A 15,888-nucleotide genomic window follows, 5' to 3' on the forward strand; every position below is an offset into this window, starting at 1 on the left:
CTGGCTGCCACTCGTAGCGCTGTTCAGTTGACCAATAATCTGAGCAGAAGGGCTGTGATAATGTACTACTACACCAGAAGATTTACCCATTTAAAACAATAGTGAAAGAAAAGGATTCATAAGAATGTATCTGTCAGAAAGATGTTAACTCACTGCTTTGGAGAGAATCTCTTTACGGATTATTCGTTACATAAACCTTTGACATGAAGTTCCGTTGAGATTGATGTTATGCTGGACAGTTTTTTCAACATGTTGGCTAATTAATGTTGAAAAGGTTAGCAGCTGGACAAATTGTCAAAGGGCTGTTTTGTATGWTGTGGCAGTTAGTATGATGACTTATGATGAATCTATTTCCTTAGGAAAACACAGTGTGATGCTGCCCCTGTGGAATGTGGTGCAGTGCAGCTGATTACTGCTGGACTTGGTGCAACCACACTTACATYAACAGTGATACATATTGAGATATCTAATGTCACCATTAGGGAACAGAAAACCTAGAGACCTGACCAACCAGAGGACAGCCTCTCATAAACATGGAATGTGTCGCAATAGTGTTGCACCTAAATATCAATATGTTGTAATGTCTATAATTAAAATCTAAATCTAATGGAAATCTCGTTATCTCAGCCTACACAGCTGTTTAGTCTCTACTTGTCCCCTCTCTGAGCTGGATTTAAAATGACCTGGGGACCAGCATTGCCTATAATGCTTTGGTCTTTGTAGGGTTCTGAGGGACAAGGATGGACAGCACTTTGTTTTGTCTGACCTCTCTGTGTTTGTTCTCTTTCCAAGGTCTTGGGAGACGCCAAGCCGTGTGTCTGAGTGACCAGCCGCACATCACTCATTGTCATCTCCTTGGAGCCCCCAGCACCCCAGGCACCCCCTCTCAGTGCCAACGCCAGACTGGAACCCAACTGTCAGCTCTTGGGGTGGAGAGGATCCCAAGTCCTAACAGGACTCAAGAAACTAAGGTATATATCCAGCTCTGTTAAAGAAAATATAACATAAGTTATGTAAGTCAATGTGGTAATGGGTTTCTGCCCGATCAGATTAATAAAGACAATATTAACAACCCTACCACAGGGCCCTCCACCCAGCTCCATTCACCCATCACACTCGCTCATCTGTCCTCACCAGCCAAATCTGTTTGTTGATGCAGAAATTCTATATAGAGTTTCTATTTCAGTTTGATAAAACATTGATATGAACGAATGAGGTAGGTGTATGAAATGACCAGCCACTGTCTGTCAACGGGTGGCGTACCTCGTCAGACTCAGTCAACCCACCCAGACCTGACCCCCTCTACAAAGCCCAGTCCCCTGCTATTAAAATAATTTACAGAAACAACACAAGACGTGCTCTTGAGTGATTGGGTGGTCTTTCAGTCCTCTCCTGGTGAGGGAGCCTCTCAGCTGAGTCTCTGGACTGGCTGCACAGGTAATCCGAGTGACTCCTAATTAAATGTTACAGCGTGGCGAGTCAGAGTTTCAGTCACACTGYGGAGCTGGGCTGGTGTCGGACTGGTATTTRAACATGGTCTGTCAGAGCCCAGGGTATCTCTCAGCCTCTATTTTCTTACTTCCTATRCTCAAACCAATATTGCCCCSAAACMGAGCTGATTTTCTAGGTTGTCTTGATCACACCCCAGAGTATGACTTGAAAAGACATTGGCAAAAATGATTAAGCTGATGGCAGAATAAATGTATTGACATMATTGACATTCAATACTTCCAGACAGAACATACTTTGATAGACCTACTGYCAGGTTTGTGCAATAGAACCCCTGACAGAGGTTACATAATTCAGCCCTTTAAAATATAGCTAGCTAAGAATGTACAGGATTATGCAAGATATGAGATTCAGACAGACAGTTATACAAACATKTATAGAYTGTTAAAGATAATTTTGTTGTTTTAGAGAGGGTCTCAAATTGAGTTAAAATGTTACGTCTCCTTWAAACAACATATCATGCAATCATATATTTTCCTGCAATAGGAAGAAAAAAATATTTATTTCTATGACTACAGATTTGCWWGCAGACAGAAAGCTCTTTCTCCTTAGCCTTCATATGGGCGTTTTACCATGGGTTTTGTTTTTCTTTAATAACGCAACAGCTTGAATCACGGAGTYGGCAKGGATCGACCATCCTGGTTCCTGAGACAAGTTAAAGATCTTAAGCTGGGTGTCTCTGCTCTACACCCAATGGGCTTAAACATATATCACACTGGCAGTGGGCTGTTTGCTTTCAACCCCCTCTTCCCCTCCCTGAGCCGACCACTGATCCCCTCTCTGTCTGTATCTCATAGAGGATTCCCTCTATTCAGGGGTACAAGTGAGGCTTCACAGTCAAACAGTCATGCTGACAGAGAATTTCTTTGATCCCCAAAGCTTACTATCTGACCGAGCTTCTGGATTTACTCCACCTGGTGAAAGATGTATACTTAACTTAAACTAACACATTTTAAGTCACGTGTAAATGTGTTAATTTAGACTGTCCTCCAAACACCACGAGGGGATGAGGTGAAAGATCATATGTGGCGGTCCTGTAAAACATGTATGGTGAACAGTCTGGTGAACTGTTCTGCTGATCTCTGTGTCTCTTTTGATCACTGGACCTTGATGACAATCTGTCCTTACATCTTGAATCACCATGTCGCAAAACAGCAGTTCATCTATCAGTCTAGATTTGCCTTTACCAAAATAACACTTTGTGCTAGTTTTGTGAACTAGTTTTTCTGCATTGCATTAAAATATGAGCTGGTAAATGTTAAATGTTTATATAATTTGGTAATGTATATAGTTCTGAAACATCACCTCTTACAGAGAGCATATTACATTAAATACAAACATGATATTTGTGGAGGAAGGGTGGAAATTTCTCCTTGGRGAGCAGTCTAATCAGACTGACTCCAGCCATTTCAAAAGGTCTGCTCGTTTTTCAGACTAGAAATCTAACCTTAAAATTGCTTTAGAGTCTGACCCACAAGTCTCAGTTACAGTACATTAATCTGAAATCAATGATCATTTTCCTGTTGGAATTGTTCTCACTAATTCACCGCCATTGTAGAGGATTCAATCCTGGTCATGATACACCCATCTTAAATGTGTTACRTCACATTGGACCCATTAAAGTTATGGTCATCCATACACTGGTTTAAGTTTATTATTGTCATTGAAAATAGACTTCACTGTGAAACAGAAGAAGGTGATAAAAAATTGAAATTAGATTCAATTCATATTACGGACTTTAAAATGATTGTATGATTGTACAATAATACAACATATTTCAGTGGCCATTATTCATGTAGCTATTGGTTCAGTTCTGTCTGGAGACAGAGGTGCTGTCTCTCTGCCTGTGGTTCAGCAGGGGAGAGTGGAGTGATTTTGAGGGCTTCTTCCTCTATACCGTGGAGAATAGCCCTGTACAATCTGCTCTCCCTGGTGTGCACAGCGACACCGCCCTCCATGATAAACTCTCAAACCATGTCCAGTCTGTCTCTCAGCTCTCTACTACTTAATCTATTCAACACCATGGGGCAGTTTATAAGAGGGGGGCGGGGATAGGGGCGTGCCCTGACGTTTGCATACTGTATAGCACTCTTGGGAGTAGCAACAAAACAGCCATTCCTCTGGCGACCAATGCCAGTCATTAAGCATAATGTGTCTGGTATCCCTGCTCTGAAAATGCACAAAGGGGGAAAGTAAGACCGCATGAGGCATTCTTCTAAGCTGTGATGTGGAGAGATGGGGGCCCCATGCGGGGTGCAGGGAGCAGACAGCGACAGGGAGGCTCGCTGTGATCTCCCCCAGGATGGCTGGGGGACAGCAACCCGAGAGGGACTCCCCTGATGGTTAAAACAACAGCCCCTGCAGCCAACCAGGCTCCATCTCCCCTGCTGGATTTACACTCGTTTCTCAACCCCCCCCCCGTCTCCCCTTCTGCTTCCCCCGCCAGTCCCCCTTGTGTCAGTCTTTCAGGAGCAACCTCCCCCTCCTCTCTGGGCTCTCCTGCTGCTCCCGTAAACAACTACTGTGACAGAGCRGTGAGCTGAGCTGACAGATCCACACTCCAGCAGCCAGCCAGCCCTCAGGAATGACTCTGGCATTATAGGTTTTGATTAAACCGCAGTAGGGACTTGTCATAAACTGCCCTGTCTGGTGTCATTTTTTATGATGATGGGCTGAGTGAGAGAGGTCCTGCCTCCATAGAACTCACCCTATGAAATCTGCCCTCTCTGTGTCTGTTTGTTACCGCTTTACATGACCACTATAGATCAACACCAATTCAAAGGCAAACGGTGTGAGAAAGAGAGGTGTAAAGAGCCAATAGTACCAATAAAGCCGTTTAGGAGTGATTATAGATTTCCTACAGTACAAACCAGAGGTGTAAGGCTTTCTCAGTTGGATTTCAAAGGCAATGAAGTAGAAGTCTTAGCTTTTATCGTTAAAGGGTGCTTGTTTAAATCGCAGCCTCAGTTCTTTAGCCCCTTTCTGCAGTAACTTGCTACCCGCCGGTGTCTGTTACTACAGATTTGTGTCTGGTCCTCCTCATGCCTCACCATGCTTAGGATCATCTAACTCTCAGATGATTCCATTTTAATATCAATCACGGTGTTCAATGTTTTGAAATGAAAGATTGATTTGGGGTTAAGGCTGTTGCTCTCTTTGCCTGTGTGACGTGTTGAAACCACGTGGAGGCCTTCGGAGCGTCTGCCTGCCGTTGCGGATCACAGGGAGCATGACGCTAGGCTAGCGCTGGAGCCGTGGAGGTTAGGTGAGCTGGGACGCGCCTGGGTGGCAGGGCAGCGCGCGGGGCCTCCCTGGCTGGCGCCTGTAATTTTACCTTCCCATTCATCAGCCAGAGATATTAATAATAACAGCACATCTGGATTCACTTTACTGTCTCACTTTAACTTCTTCTGTAGCAGTCGCTGCTACCACTGCTGCCCAAGCCCCCAGTACACTCCCCCTCCTCTGCTGTCTGTCTCCCTCTCACTGCCTTCCTCTCCTTTTTCACTTCTCTGTTCTTGAGTCTGGCCTCGTCAAGAGCAGGGTCTCCTWTCTCAACCTCACTACTGGAAAACCAGCCAAGGACCGCCTTAGAAGACTCTTGCTATCAAAACAAACGTCATTCCATTGATACATTTTTCAGTCCTAACAAAACAGAGGTAAAGTCCTTATTCTTAGCTTAAGAGAGATCATTATAATAGTTGTATTTCAGTACTAATGTTAACGCTTCATATGGTGACAAGAATATTGACCTCTTTCATTTTTACACGAGACCAGGTGTTTAGAAATATAAAGTACAGACATTGAACTTTAATTCCACTGCCAACTTTCAATTAGCACCAACACAGCACAGAGTACACAACTGGACATGCCACCCCTGGGCGGAGGCTGTGTAAATCACTGAGCTGGCCATCCATAGGTGGAGGCAGGGGCCTGCTGCTGGCGGGCCAGGCTGGCTCAACGCCCGCTGTCCAACCCTCCTGGCTGCGGCAGGTGAAAGAGGTCTGCTGTGTGCAGAGCTGACAGCCCCTCGCAATGCATAGAAACACTTGCTTCATTACCAAACGCCCCCCAGTGAAAGAGGGAGAGGTAGAGAAAGAGAGTTGCTGTACTAAACATGACTTTGAGAAGAGGAGAGAAAAAACTGTGTGCATCACTCATCTGCTCATGAGTCAACCAACASTGATGATGTCACAGGAAGCCGTGCAAGCCTCACACAAACTATACTGTATTACCGATTTWCGTTTAAACGACCTTATTTATTTGCACAAAGAAAATCAAGAGCTGATTATTTTTCCCATGTTGTGGACTGAAAAGTACCTCCCACAGAGAGAGAACAACCTTATTTCTCAAACAAAACACTTAAAATACTTATTTAGTACAGAAATAGACATTGGACAATTACAGCTCATATTTTCTTACTACCTAGCGCCTCTCATGATATATTCAAAATGAAGCCTGGTATGGATCTTTTCAATTATACTCAGACATGTTTCAGCTTTGATGATCAACAGATTATCTGCTATAGCTATAAAGGACTTGTATCTATTTTTATTTAACTAGGCAAGTCAGTTAAGAACAAATTCTTATTTACAATGACGGTTCAGGAACAGTGGGTTAACTGCCTTGTTCAGGGGCAGAACCACAGATGTTTACCTTGTCAGCTCAGGGGTTTGATCTAGCAACCTTTTGGTTACTAGCCCAACGCTCTTACCACTAGGCTACCTGCCACCCCTGCAAGCTATCAGGGAGTGAATACATCCATGAAATGAATCCTAGCACTGCTGCAAAAGCACCACTATAAAGCAAAGAGAGGGATTCATTAATGTAAGGACAGGTCATCTTGATTTATGATGTGTGAATTTGGAGCTGAGAGTCTGAGACCAAGGGGTTGGGTGGTAAACACAGCACCCTGTGTTATAGGTTGAGACACCGGGATCCCCCTCGGCTGGCTCCCCATCCTGTCTCCAACTCCCCCAGCCTGTTAGTTCATAGAGRAGGCTSCGKCCCAGCCACTGCAGCTTTGTCCTGATGAACCGTGTAAATCCACCTTGATTACTACATGGGATCACCACGCCTGCTTTGGCGGTGCTGAAAAGCCGTCTGACGTGTGCTAAATMTCTTGGTAGCCGCAGTGGATGCCCACCGTCTCTCTGTGCTGTTGTTCACGCTCCATTTCTGTGACATGGTRGATTGATGAACTGCTGAATCATCAATCAAAAGCCAAAGTATTTATTTTTCATATACTAAAGGGGCTGCTATCTGAGAGCTGACCACTGCCTTCGGGCTGCATCACAGCCCAGTGCACTTGCTGTGTAACTGGCTTGTTAAAACCATCAGTCCTCCTCCGTCTCAGCTGAGGACACTGCTACCCTGGATGACATATGAGTTCATGCTCACCTCCTGAGCTCAATGGAACCTTAAGCCCTCCACCATCCACGACGCTCTGATGTAATATGTTAGTTGACATGTGAGGTACTGAGCTTGCTTTGGATTATAAGTAGGCCTACAATACTATATTATAATTTTCCAAGGCCCATATTTTGGTCAAGGTTGCCAAATCTGAGCATTAGTTTGTTTATTTTATTGATCATTTCTGGAAATAATGACACAATTGCCTTTCATAATTTCTTAACGATTTCATTTTACAGGCCCAAACTAACTGTGTAAAAGTACTCTATTTGTTTTGAAACCCAAATAGACATTATGTTAAGTCATTTGTTTGAATAGCTAGCGAGGGCGGTTCGGAGATTGAAATAGCCCAGTGTTTATATTCTGGTTAATTACTCTGTTTGGATAAAATGCTATTGTCTATGAAAACTTTATGGGATGAAAAGAAATGAACACACATAACAGTGTGATGCCTCGACTCCACAACCTGTGGGAAAACAAGGCTAGCTGTTAATTAAAGAGCCTGTTAAAGGGGAAGTTCACCCATCTGGCCTTATTTTCACTCTTTCTGTGCTTGTAGTTGATATTTTGTTTCTTTACAGTGAAAATTGGTTGTCACATTTTGCTGAGTCATCACTTGGCATTGATTATAATGCAAAATGCAAATATGTCTAAAGCATATTATAAAACACTCTAAAACACTCCAAACCAACTCATATTACATCAGAATCCCATTTGGAATGATGTCTCCGCACTAAAAACATTCCATTGTGCCTTAAATCCATGTTTGAATGATGCTGTTTATAACAACAATAACAAAAATATGCAAATATGGATTTATGGGACAGTGGAAAAAAATAGCAAGAATTGAGTGTAGAGATATGATTCAGAATGGGAYTGTGATGTAATAGGAGTTGGTGTGGAGTGTTTTAGAGCGTTTTCTGACATGCTTTAGACATATTTTCATGTAGACAATGGCAAGTGATGACTCGGGCAAAATGTGTCTACCAATTTTCTCTGTAATTAAACAAATAATTTTTTTTTTTTAATGGTTCTGTGCCTTCAAAGAACAGTATTTTCCATGCATGGTAATGTATAACGACTACATATCTGGATATTTATGATAATAGATTCACAGAAATAGGATTGACATCTGTATACTACATAAAACCTGTAGTTGTGAAGATCTGATCTAGACATATGATTAGTGTTGTAAACTCTAACGGCTTTGCTCGAGCAGTAGAGTGGCCTTGTTTGACGTGAAAGAACACCATCTACGATAAGGCTTAACATTGTGAGGAAAGATCTCACCTTGCTCTAGTGAAACCTAGCAATTTGTTGAGATAAAGCACATAGTAAGTGTGATTATTGTGATTGTGGGCTCTTGGATCGCAGGAGGAACATGGAAAAAGTGCTAAACAAACTACCAAATTGCACCCCACCAGAGTGCCAGAGTAAACAAAATAGCACCCATTTCATGTCTGTGTTTACTCAGTGGCAATGTGGCCTCAATTAGYCTGGAGTGTGAAAATGGGATTGCGCGAAATAAACCGTGTGAAAGGTGCTGTGTCGGAAGCGCGCCACGTGAAATGGACTGTTTGCTGAGACAATTTCATTTTATTGAAACCACACACTGTTTCCATCAGTTATGACAACTATCTGTGCCCCCCCCACCATCGCCTCCAGAGTAGACTACACAATTTTTCACCCCACCAGTTGAGTGGGAGTGTCAAGAGATTGTATTGTCTGTCGGTTGTGAGGCGCTCTGACTTCGACCACTTCTGTGTTGAGCATACTGATCATTCAAGCAAACACAGTAAACAGTCATCAGTAAAAAAAACACTGATCTAATACTATCAGAATGCACATTTTGATTCATGTCCTACATAAATAATACAGTTTACTCTGTGAAACAACAAGAAAATGCTTAAACTTTCTCACTGTACAGAGAATAACATYGTTTTTTCTTGTCTTATGCTTTCAGTTAATCTTTGCTTTCAACAGTCAACTGACGTAAAAGTGTAACTAATAATGCAGTAACTGGAAAACCTATGTCCATTATATTCATAACAAATCTCAATAACTTGATACAGTTGAAGTCTGAAGTTTACATACACTTAGGTTGGAGTCATTAAAACGTGTTTTTCAACCACTCAACAAATTTCTTGTTAACAAACTATAGTTTTGGCAAGTCGGTTAGGACATCTACTTTGTGCATGACACAAGTAATTTTTCCAACAATTGTTTACAGACAGATTATTTCACTTATTTCACTGTATCACAATTCCAGTGGGTCAGAAGTTTACATACACTAAGTTGACTGTGCCTTTAAACAGCTTGGAAAATTCCAGAAAATGATGTCATGGCTTTAGAAGCTTCTGATAGGCTAATTGACATCATTTGAGTCAATTGGAGGTGTACCTGTGGAAGTATTTCAAGGCCTACCTTCAAACTCAGTGCCTCTTTGCTTCACATCATGGGAAAATCAAAAGAAATCAGCCAAAACCTCAGAAAAGGATTTGTAGACCTCCACAAGTCTGGTTCATCCTTGGGAGCAATTTCCAAACACCTGGAGGTACCACGTTCATCTGTACAAACAATAGTACGCACGTGTAAACACCACGGGACCAGGCAGCCGTCATACCGCTCAGGAAGGAGACGTGTTCTGTCTCCTAGAGATGAATGTACTTTGGTGCGAAAAGTGCAAATCAATCCCAGAAGAACAGCAAAGGACCTTATGAAGATGCTGGAGGAAACAGGTACAAAAGTATCTATATCCACAGTAAAACAAGTCCTGAAAGGCCGCTCAGCAAGGAAGAAGCCACTGCTCCAAAACCACCATAAAAAGCCAGACTACAGTTTGCAACTGCACATGGGGACAAAGATCGTACCTTTTGGAGAAATGTCCTCAGGTCTGATGAAACAAAAATAGAACTGTTTGGCCATGATGACCATTGTTGTGTTTGGAGGAAAAAGGGGGAGGCTTGCAAGCCGAAGAACACCATCCTAACCGTGAAGCACGGGGGTGGCAGCATCATGTTGTGGGGGTGTTTTGCTGCAGGAGGGACTGGTGCACTTCACAAAATAGATGGCATCATGAGGATGAAAAATTATGTGGATATATTGAAGCAACATCTCAAGACATCAGTCAGGAAGTTGAAGCTTGGTCACAAATGGGTATTCCAAATGGACAATGGCCCCAAGCATACTTCCAAAGTTGTGGCAAAATGGCGTAAGGACAACAAAGTCAAGGTATTGAAGTGGCCATCACAAAGCCCTGACCTCAATCCAATAGACATTTTGTGGGCAGAACTGAAAAAGTGTGTGCGAGCAAGGAGCCTACAAACCTGATTCAGTTACACCAGCTCTGTCAGGAAGAATGGGCCAAATTCACCCAACTTATTGTGGGAAACCTGTGGAAGGCTACCTGAAACGTTTGACCCAAGTTAAACATTTAAAGGCAATGCTACCAAATACTAATTGAGTGTATGTAAACTTCTGACCCACTGGGAATGTCATGATAGAAATAAAAACTATTATTCTGACATTTCACATTCTTAAAATAAAGTGGTGATCCTAACTGACCTAAGACAGGGAATTGTTACTAGGATTAAATGTCAGGAGTTGTGAAAAACTGAGTTTAAATGTATTTGGCTAAGGTGTATGTAAAATTCCGACTTCAACTGTAGGAGAAAGTAATTTAATACAACCACAATAAAAGCAAAGTTGAAATGACACTGGAAAGTCTAGGTCCATTCTTAATCACTCTTAGTGTTTTTAATGGTTTAACTAAGCTGGCCTTCTCTTGGTACCTATGTTTAAGGGCTCCTGAGTGGTGCAGCGGTCTAAGGCACTGCATCTCAGTGCTAGAGGTGTCACTACAGATCCTGGTTCAATTCCAAGAGGTATCACAACCGGCCGTGATTGGGAGTCCTATAGGGTGGCGCACAACTGGCCCAGCGTCGTTAGGGTTGGCCAGGGTAGGCCGTCATTGTAAATAAGAATTTGTTCTTTACTGACTTGCCTAGTTAAATAAAATAAAAAATAAGGTGCCTGCCAAGAGAGTGGTCTGGTTTGCCTCACTAAATGAGAAACCAGCAGGAAAGGGTACAACGACATATGCAGAACCTAAAGGTATTCATTTTGAATGCATATCCCTAAGCAAAAGTTGTTATGCCTTTGTACCTTTCAGGACCAGACCATGAAAATGATAATTATGTTGGCTGTTTTACTAGCTGAGGAAATTGACTTTGGTTTAGCCTACTTGAATAAAAACTCTTCAATTAAGCAGGCGTCTGTCTAAGTATTCTGTCTTTTCAAGGTGAATATATAACTATCACAATTTTTCTGTGATAAAACAGTAGGAAGGGATTAGAAGAAACAAAAACAACTCACCATGAAATGAGGGCTGGCAATAAGTCCATAATGTAATGAGAACAATATTGAAATGTCATTTTGTTGGCTCTAATGCAGCTGTATTCCCCAATGAATTTCATCGCATAGATTAAACTATTCCATAGATGTCACCACGTATCTAGACCATTGAATGTTATAATCATTGTAATATATTGCTTGTAGATGATTATGTATCTACCTAATAGTATTTACCTATTATCGCTGCAGCATTTCAACACCGGTATTCAGATACATGGGGATTTGTCACAACAAGTTAAACCTTGTCAATGCCTTATTGTCAATGCCCAAGAATGCCTGAATAGTCAGATCAATTGTTGTTTCAAAAAATAAAAATAAGCGTGACCTTTTCCAGACTTTTCACCATAATTTGACCATAAACTAAATGAGTCGTGCGCAGAAGTGCTTGTGTGAATTAGCTCATTCAAAATGAAACAGAGATGCATTTATCTAAGTGAATGCTTTATGGCTGATGTAGCAGCCAGTCAGTTCTTCCATTAAATTATTTTCAAGRAATGATTCTCCAAGCATTTGAGGGTAGACAGGTTTGCAAATGGTGATACTTTCCATGGCTGCTGCTTAGTGAGAGTTGTTTATTTGGGAGTTATTTTGGATAAGGTTTATTGAGAGGTTCCCTGTGACATGGTTGCACACTGAAATATTGTCCTTGCCAACAAAGAGAACACTAGAACAATAGAAAACACTAGAACAATAAACAAGAACAATAATACAATAAAAAAATAAAAATTTTGTTCAGTCATGTTCTTTATAAGATCTCTCCCTACGTTCTACTTGCTCACAACAATTCTAAATATTTGAAGCATTTCGTGTTGGTATTATTGAGTAGAGTGTATGTGTCAAGAGTGTCATTTAAGGTTGCTTATATAGGGTATTTAACATGTTTTTCCTGATGACAAATACTATCTCTATATCCTGTTGTTTTATAACCTAGTAAGCCTTTTTTTTTTAATCATCGGCAGTATTTGTACAGGGTAGCCAGTAGGTTGACCTCTCAAATGAATAGTAGCTGTTGGCCTATTGATAGAAATAGTAGTGGCTATGGCCTCTCACATTCAGTTCTAATTGTTGTTCACCGCTTCTAGCTAATATCCCCCCTCTGTTATCAATGGAAAATTAGCAGAAGTAGCCAGATATTCCGACAGAGGGCGATCAGAATCCAAATTGACGGACCCCTCCTCTCCCTAACCCATCCCCGCCTCTTGATTGAGGGAGGTGTCGGGGATCTCCTACAACAAACCCACATTCAGATGGATATATCAATTACATCACAACCCGTGGAGGATATATCAGAGGGAGCAGGTTACTCTCTCAGCGTCCTGCAAAAGAAAACGAAACACCATGCCGATCCTCAGAGGGGAGGACTTGAGACTGGAATCACGCGTCAAAGCGCACAAGAACGAGAACCCCTGATGCCACTGATGCTGTCACAGAGCCATTTCATACAATATATTGAATTCGTGCGTAAAAGGGAAACACTGCCTATATCTAGATTTGTTTTACGAAAGAGACTATTCATCTTTACCATCTTCAATCAATTATCGTTTGCTATGGAGTAAGCAGTCTGAATTTTAAGGACACSAACACTCAAGAAGTRARGTTTKGCTGGATGTAACTCAAGCCGGTGCGCACTCCGCAAGAACCKGGCWCAACTGTACGCAGYAGAGTAGCCTAGGCCTACCTGTTTAGCTSTATCCTATAATACTGTCTTATTGTGCGTAACGGACATGGATCAATCACAGCATTTTGTAGCAATGTACTTGCTGATGTTGTCCCTCGGACTTATAATAGAAGAAGGGCTATGCCAGCATTATTACCTCCTCCGTCCTATYCCGAGTGACAGTTTGCCACTTGTGGAATTAAAAGAGGACCCAGATCCTGTCTTTGACCCAAAAGAGAGGGACCTCAATGAAACCGAACTGAAAAGTGTATTGGGGGACTTTGATAGTCGCTTGATGTCTATTACACCACCACAGGATAAATACACTGGCAACGATGAGCTTGACGATTTGGACATTCAACAGAAGCCCAGTGGAGTGATGCCGAATGAAATCAAAGCAATGGATTTTGACGTACAGTTTGACAAGAAGCACAAACCCAATAAAAAACTTAAACGGAGGCTGCAGCAGTGGCTGTGGTCATTCTCGTTCTGTCCCGTCATTTATACATGGAACGACCTCGGCAACAGATTTTGGCCACGTTATGTGAGAGTGGGAAACTGTCAAAGCAAAAGATCATGTTCGGTTCCAGAGGGGATGTTCTGCAAACCAGCAAACTCGACTCATTTTACGATATTGAGATGGCGATGTATACAGAAGAAAGGGGGCCTCAAATGTACTTGGATACCAGTTCAATACCCCATGATAACCGAATGCAAATGCGCCTGCTCGAACTGAAATGACTGTTATCAAGTATAAATTATGATGACTTTTTAATTTTGTATGCACTACCGAGTTTAGGAATGTATTTTATGTATATGAGGTGCCATTCAATTATAGGTTATTGTAAAAAGTCAGTATTACGTGTAACCAGAGTCTACCGTATTTGTGGAAAGTATTGGTTATATTTTTGTATTTATATTGAAGATCAATGGCGCATAGGTGCCGTTTTATAAACATGTTGTTTTCCATTATGGAAACTAATCTATCGACCTCAGATTTCATGTGGATGATGTTATCTTGCAGCTGATATAGAGCTGAATATCGGTAGCCTATTTCAACGATTTATCATGTAAATTAAGAGAACTGCTATTTATTCTTTATATTCATATAATAAAATGTCACTGAAATAATGAAATTTCTATTTTGTCTTAAAATATATATAACTCCCCTATACCTATCAACTCAACACACCGTGAACCCTTTGATGGAGTAATGCCACCTGTCACAATATGGTTTACAGTGTGCGCACTCACTCACTCTGAACCAAACTCTCAGGAGTCTCGCGTAGTTTGCGCAAGTAAGCAGTCTGGTTCAAGAGACTCAGTAAAGCAGCGTGCACCGGTCATACATGGGTAACCTATGGGCGGCTCTCAGTAGATTACTTACTTACACAGTTATACACTTTCATAGAGCTGGGGCCAAGACTTACTTGTTAATTATATTTGTTAAAACTTGGGGTTCCCAGGAGTGGATACGGGTTGAGGATTGCCTGAGTCATAATTGTTAAGCGTTTGATTCATGCGTAAATGCGCACAATTCACGCACACTATTGGATAAATGGAGGGAGTTTGGTGCTTTTTCTACAATCTTACTTTTTTGCTTCATAGCAACTGAAACTAAAATATTGATGAGAACAAGATGCTTGGTGACCTTGGACAATATATCAAAGTCTCAAATTGAGTTGATATTTTCTCACATTTGTTTTATCAACCGGTGACCAGTCCTATAATTACCCTCTCATAGTAAAACCACCTGTCCTCCATCAAACAGTTATCAGCTTACAAACCCATTAGAAATGTACATGCTGATAAAGTAACACTGATTTATTGATCCATAGTTTCAGCAGCTGTTGACAGTTCTCAGAGAGTCATCTCCAACACCCACCTCCTCATTAGGAACACAGTAGGAGTGAGCTCTAGAATGGAGCTGGAATTCCAGAGTAAGCAGAGGCCAATATTCCACCTGAAGTTGAACAAATATAAGTTATTTCTGTCTATATTTTTGTAGAATTTAAACAGGGTGCAAGGATTAATAATATTTGGCTGCTTTCATTTTGTTCCTTATCAAGTTTACTAACTCAGGTGAAAAAAGTTTCAGCTTTTAGGAGACAAAATCAGCCCACCATTTTTGCGTCAGTTCAGGATAAACACAGTAGTCCACCCTCTATGCTTGTTATACCAGAAATTGCATACAAACACACACCAAGTTGACCCATTGTCTCAAGTCAGATAGTGTGACGACTGTAGTTTATTTGCATTTCATTTGTAATTAATTTGTGGCGCAACGCATTAGAATGATGTCACCTGATGACCAGGTTATGATGTTTCTAAATGTACTCCTCAGATTCAAGGGGCGCGTTCCTCTGCCCAGGCGTTGCCGACGTATGGAGAAGGGTGCAACTGCTCAACTGCAGCCCCCAGAAACCCCTATTTATACTATACTTCTACTGGTACATTTTTAATCTATGATTCCAGTACATATGCAGGAGGCAAGGACGTTCCAGTACAGTAGATGGCGGTAATGCAACCGCCGATAAACCCCAGAGAAGAAGAAGAGGCCAAAGGGGACAATGGCGAGGGCAGGTGTTCGGCAGGCGGTAGCGAAGTATACTGTGTGCCATTTTAGCCAGCTAGTCCAAAGGAGTACTCCGGTATGTAGTATCTGGGATCTACATCTGTTTATATTAGTTACTATGCTGTTAATAAGCGGTGATGTATTACGACAGTGTTACGTTACTACACCTAATAGGAAATGCACATGCGCACTAGTGTGCCCGGGAACTGTAGAGCACGAGAGGTTTTGACTAAATGAAAACTAACTGTACTCCCGTCTCCTGCCTGATCATTTCTCCACAACACAAATATTACAGTGGCGACGAGGTGATTAAACTTATTTA

The 15,888-nt window shown here is 41.7% G+C and overlaps 1 protein-coding gene across 1 annotated transcript; it reads left to right on the forward strand.

Moving 5' to 3' along the window:
- Positions 1–12,599: 12,599 nt before the first annotated feature.
- Positions 12,600–14,112, forward strand: LOC112070659 (noggin-3-like). The gene has a single exon (XM_024138086.2). The coding sequence runs from the start codon at positions 13,059–13,061 to the stop codon at positions 13,725–13,727; it is 669 nt and encodes a 222-aa protein (XP_023993854.1). The 5' UTR covers positions 12,600–13,058; the 3' UTR covers positions 13,728–14,112.
- Positions 14,113–15,888: the final 1,776 nt, after the last annotated feature.

Source organism: Salvelinus sp. IW2-2015, unplaced genomic scaffold (assembly GCF_002910315.2).
Source record: "Salvelinus sp. IW2-2015 unplaced genomic scaffold, ASM291031v2 Un_scaffold1383, whole genome shotgun sequence".
In the NCBI taxonomy this organism is placed as follows: domain Eukaryota; kingdom Metazoa; phylum Chordata; class Actinopteri; order Salmoniformes; family Salmonidae; genus Salvelinus; species Salvelinus sp. IW2-2015.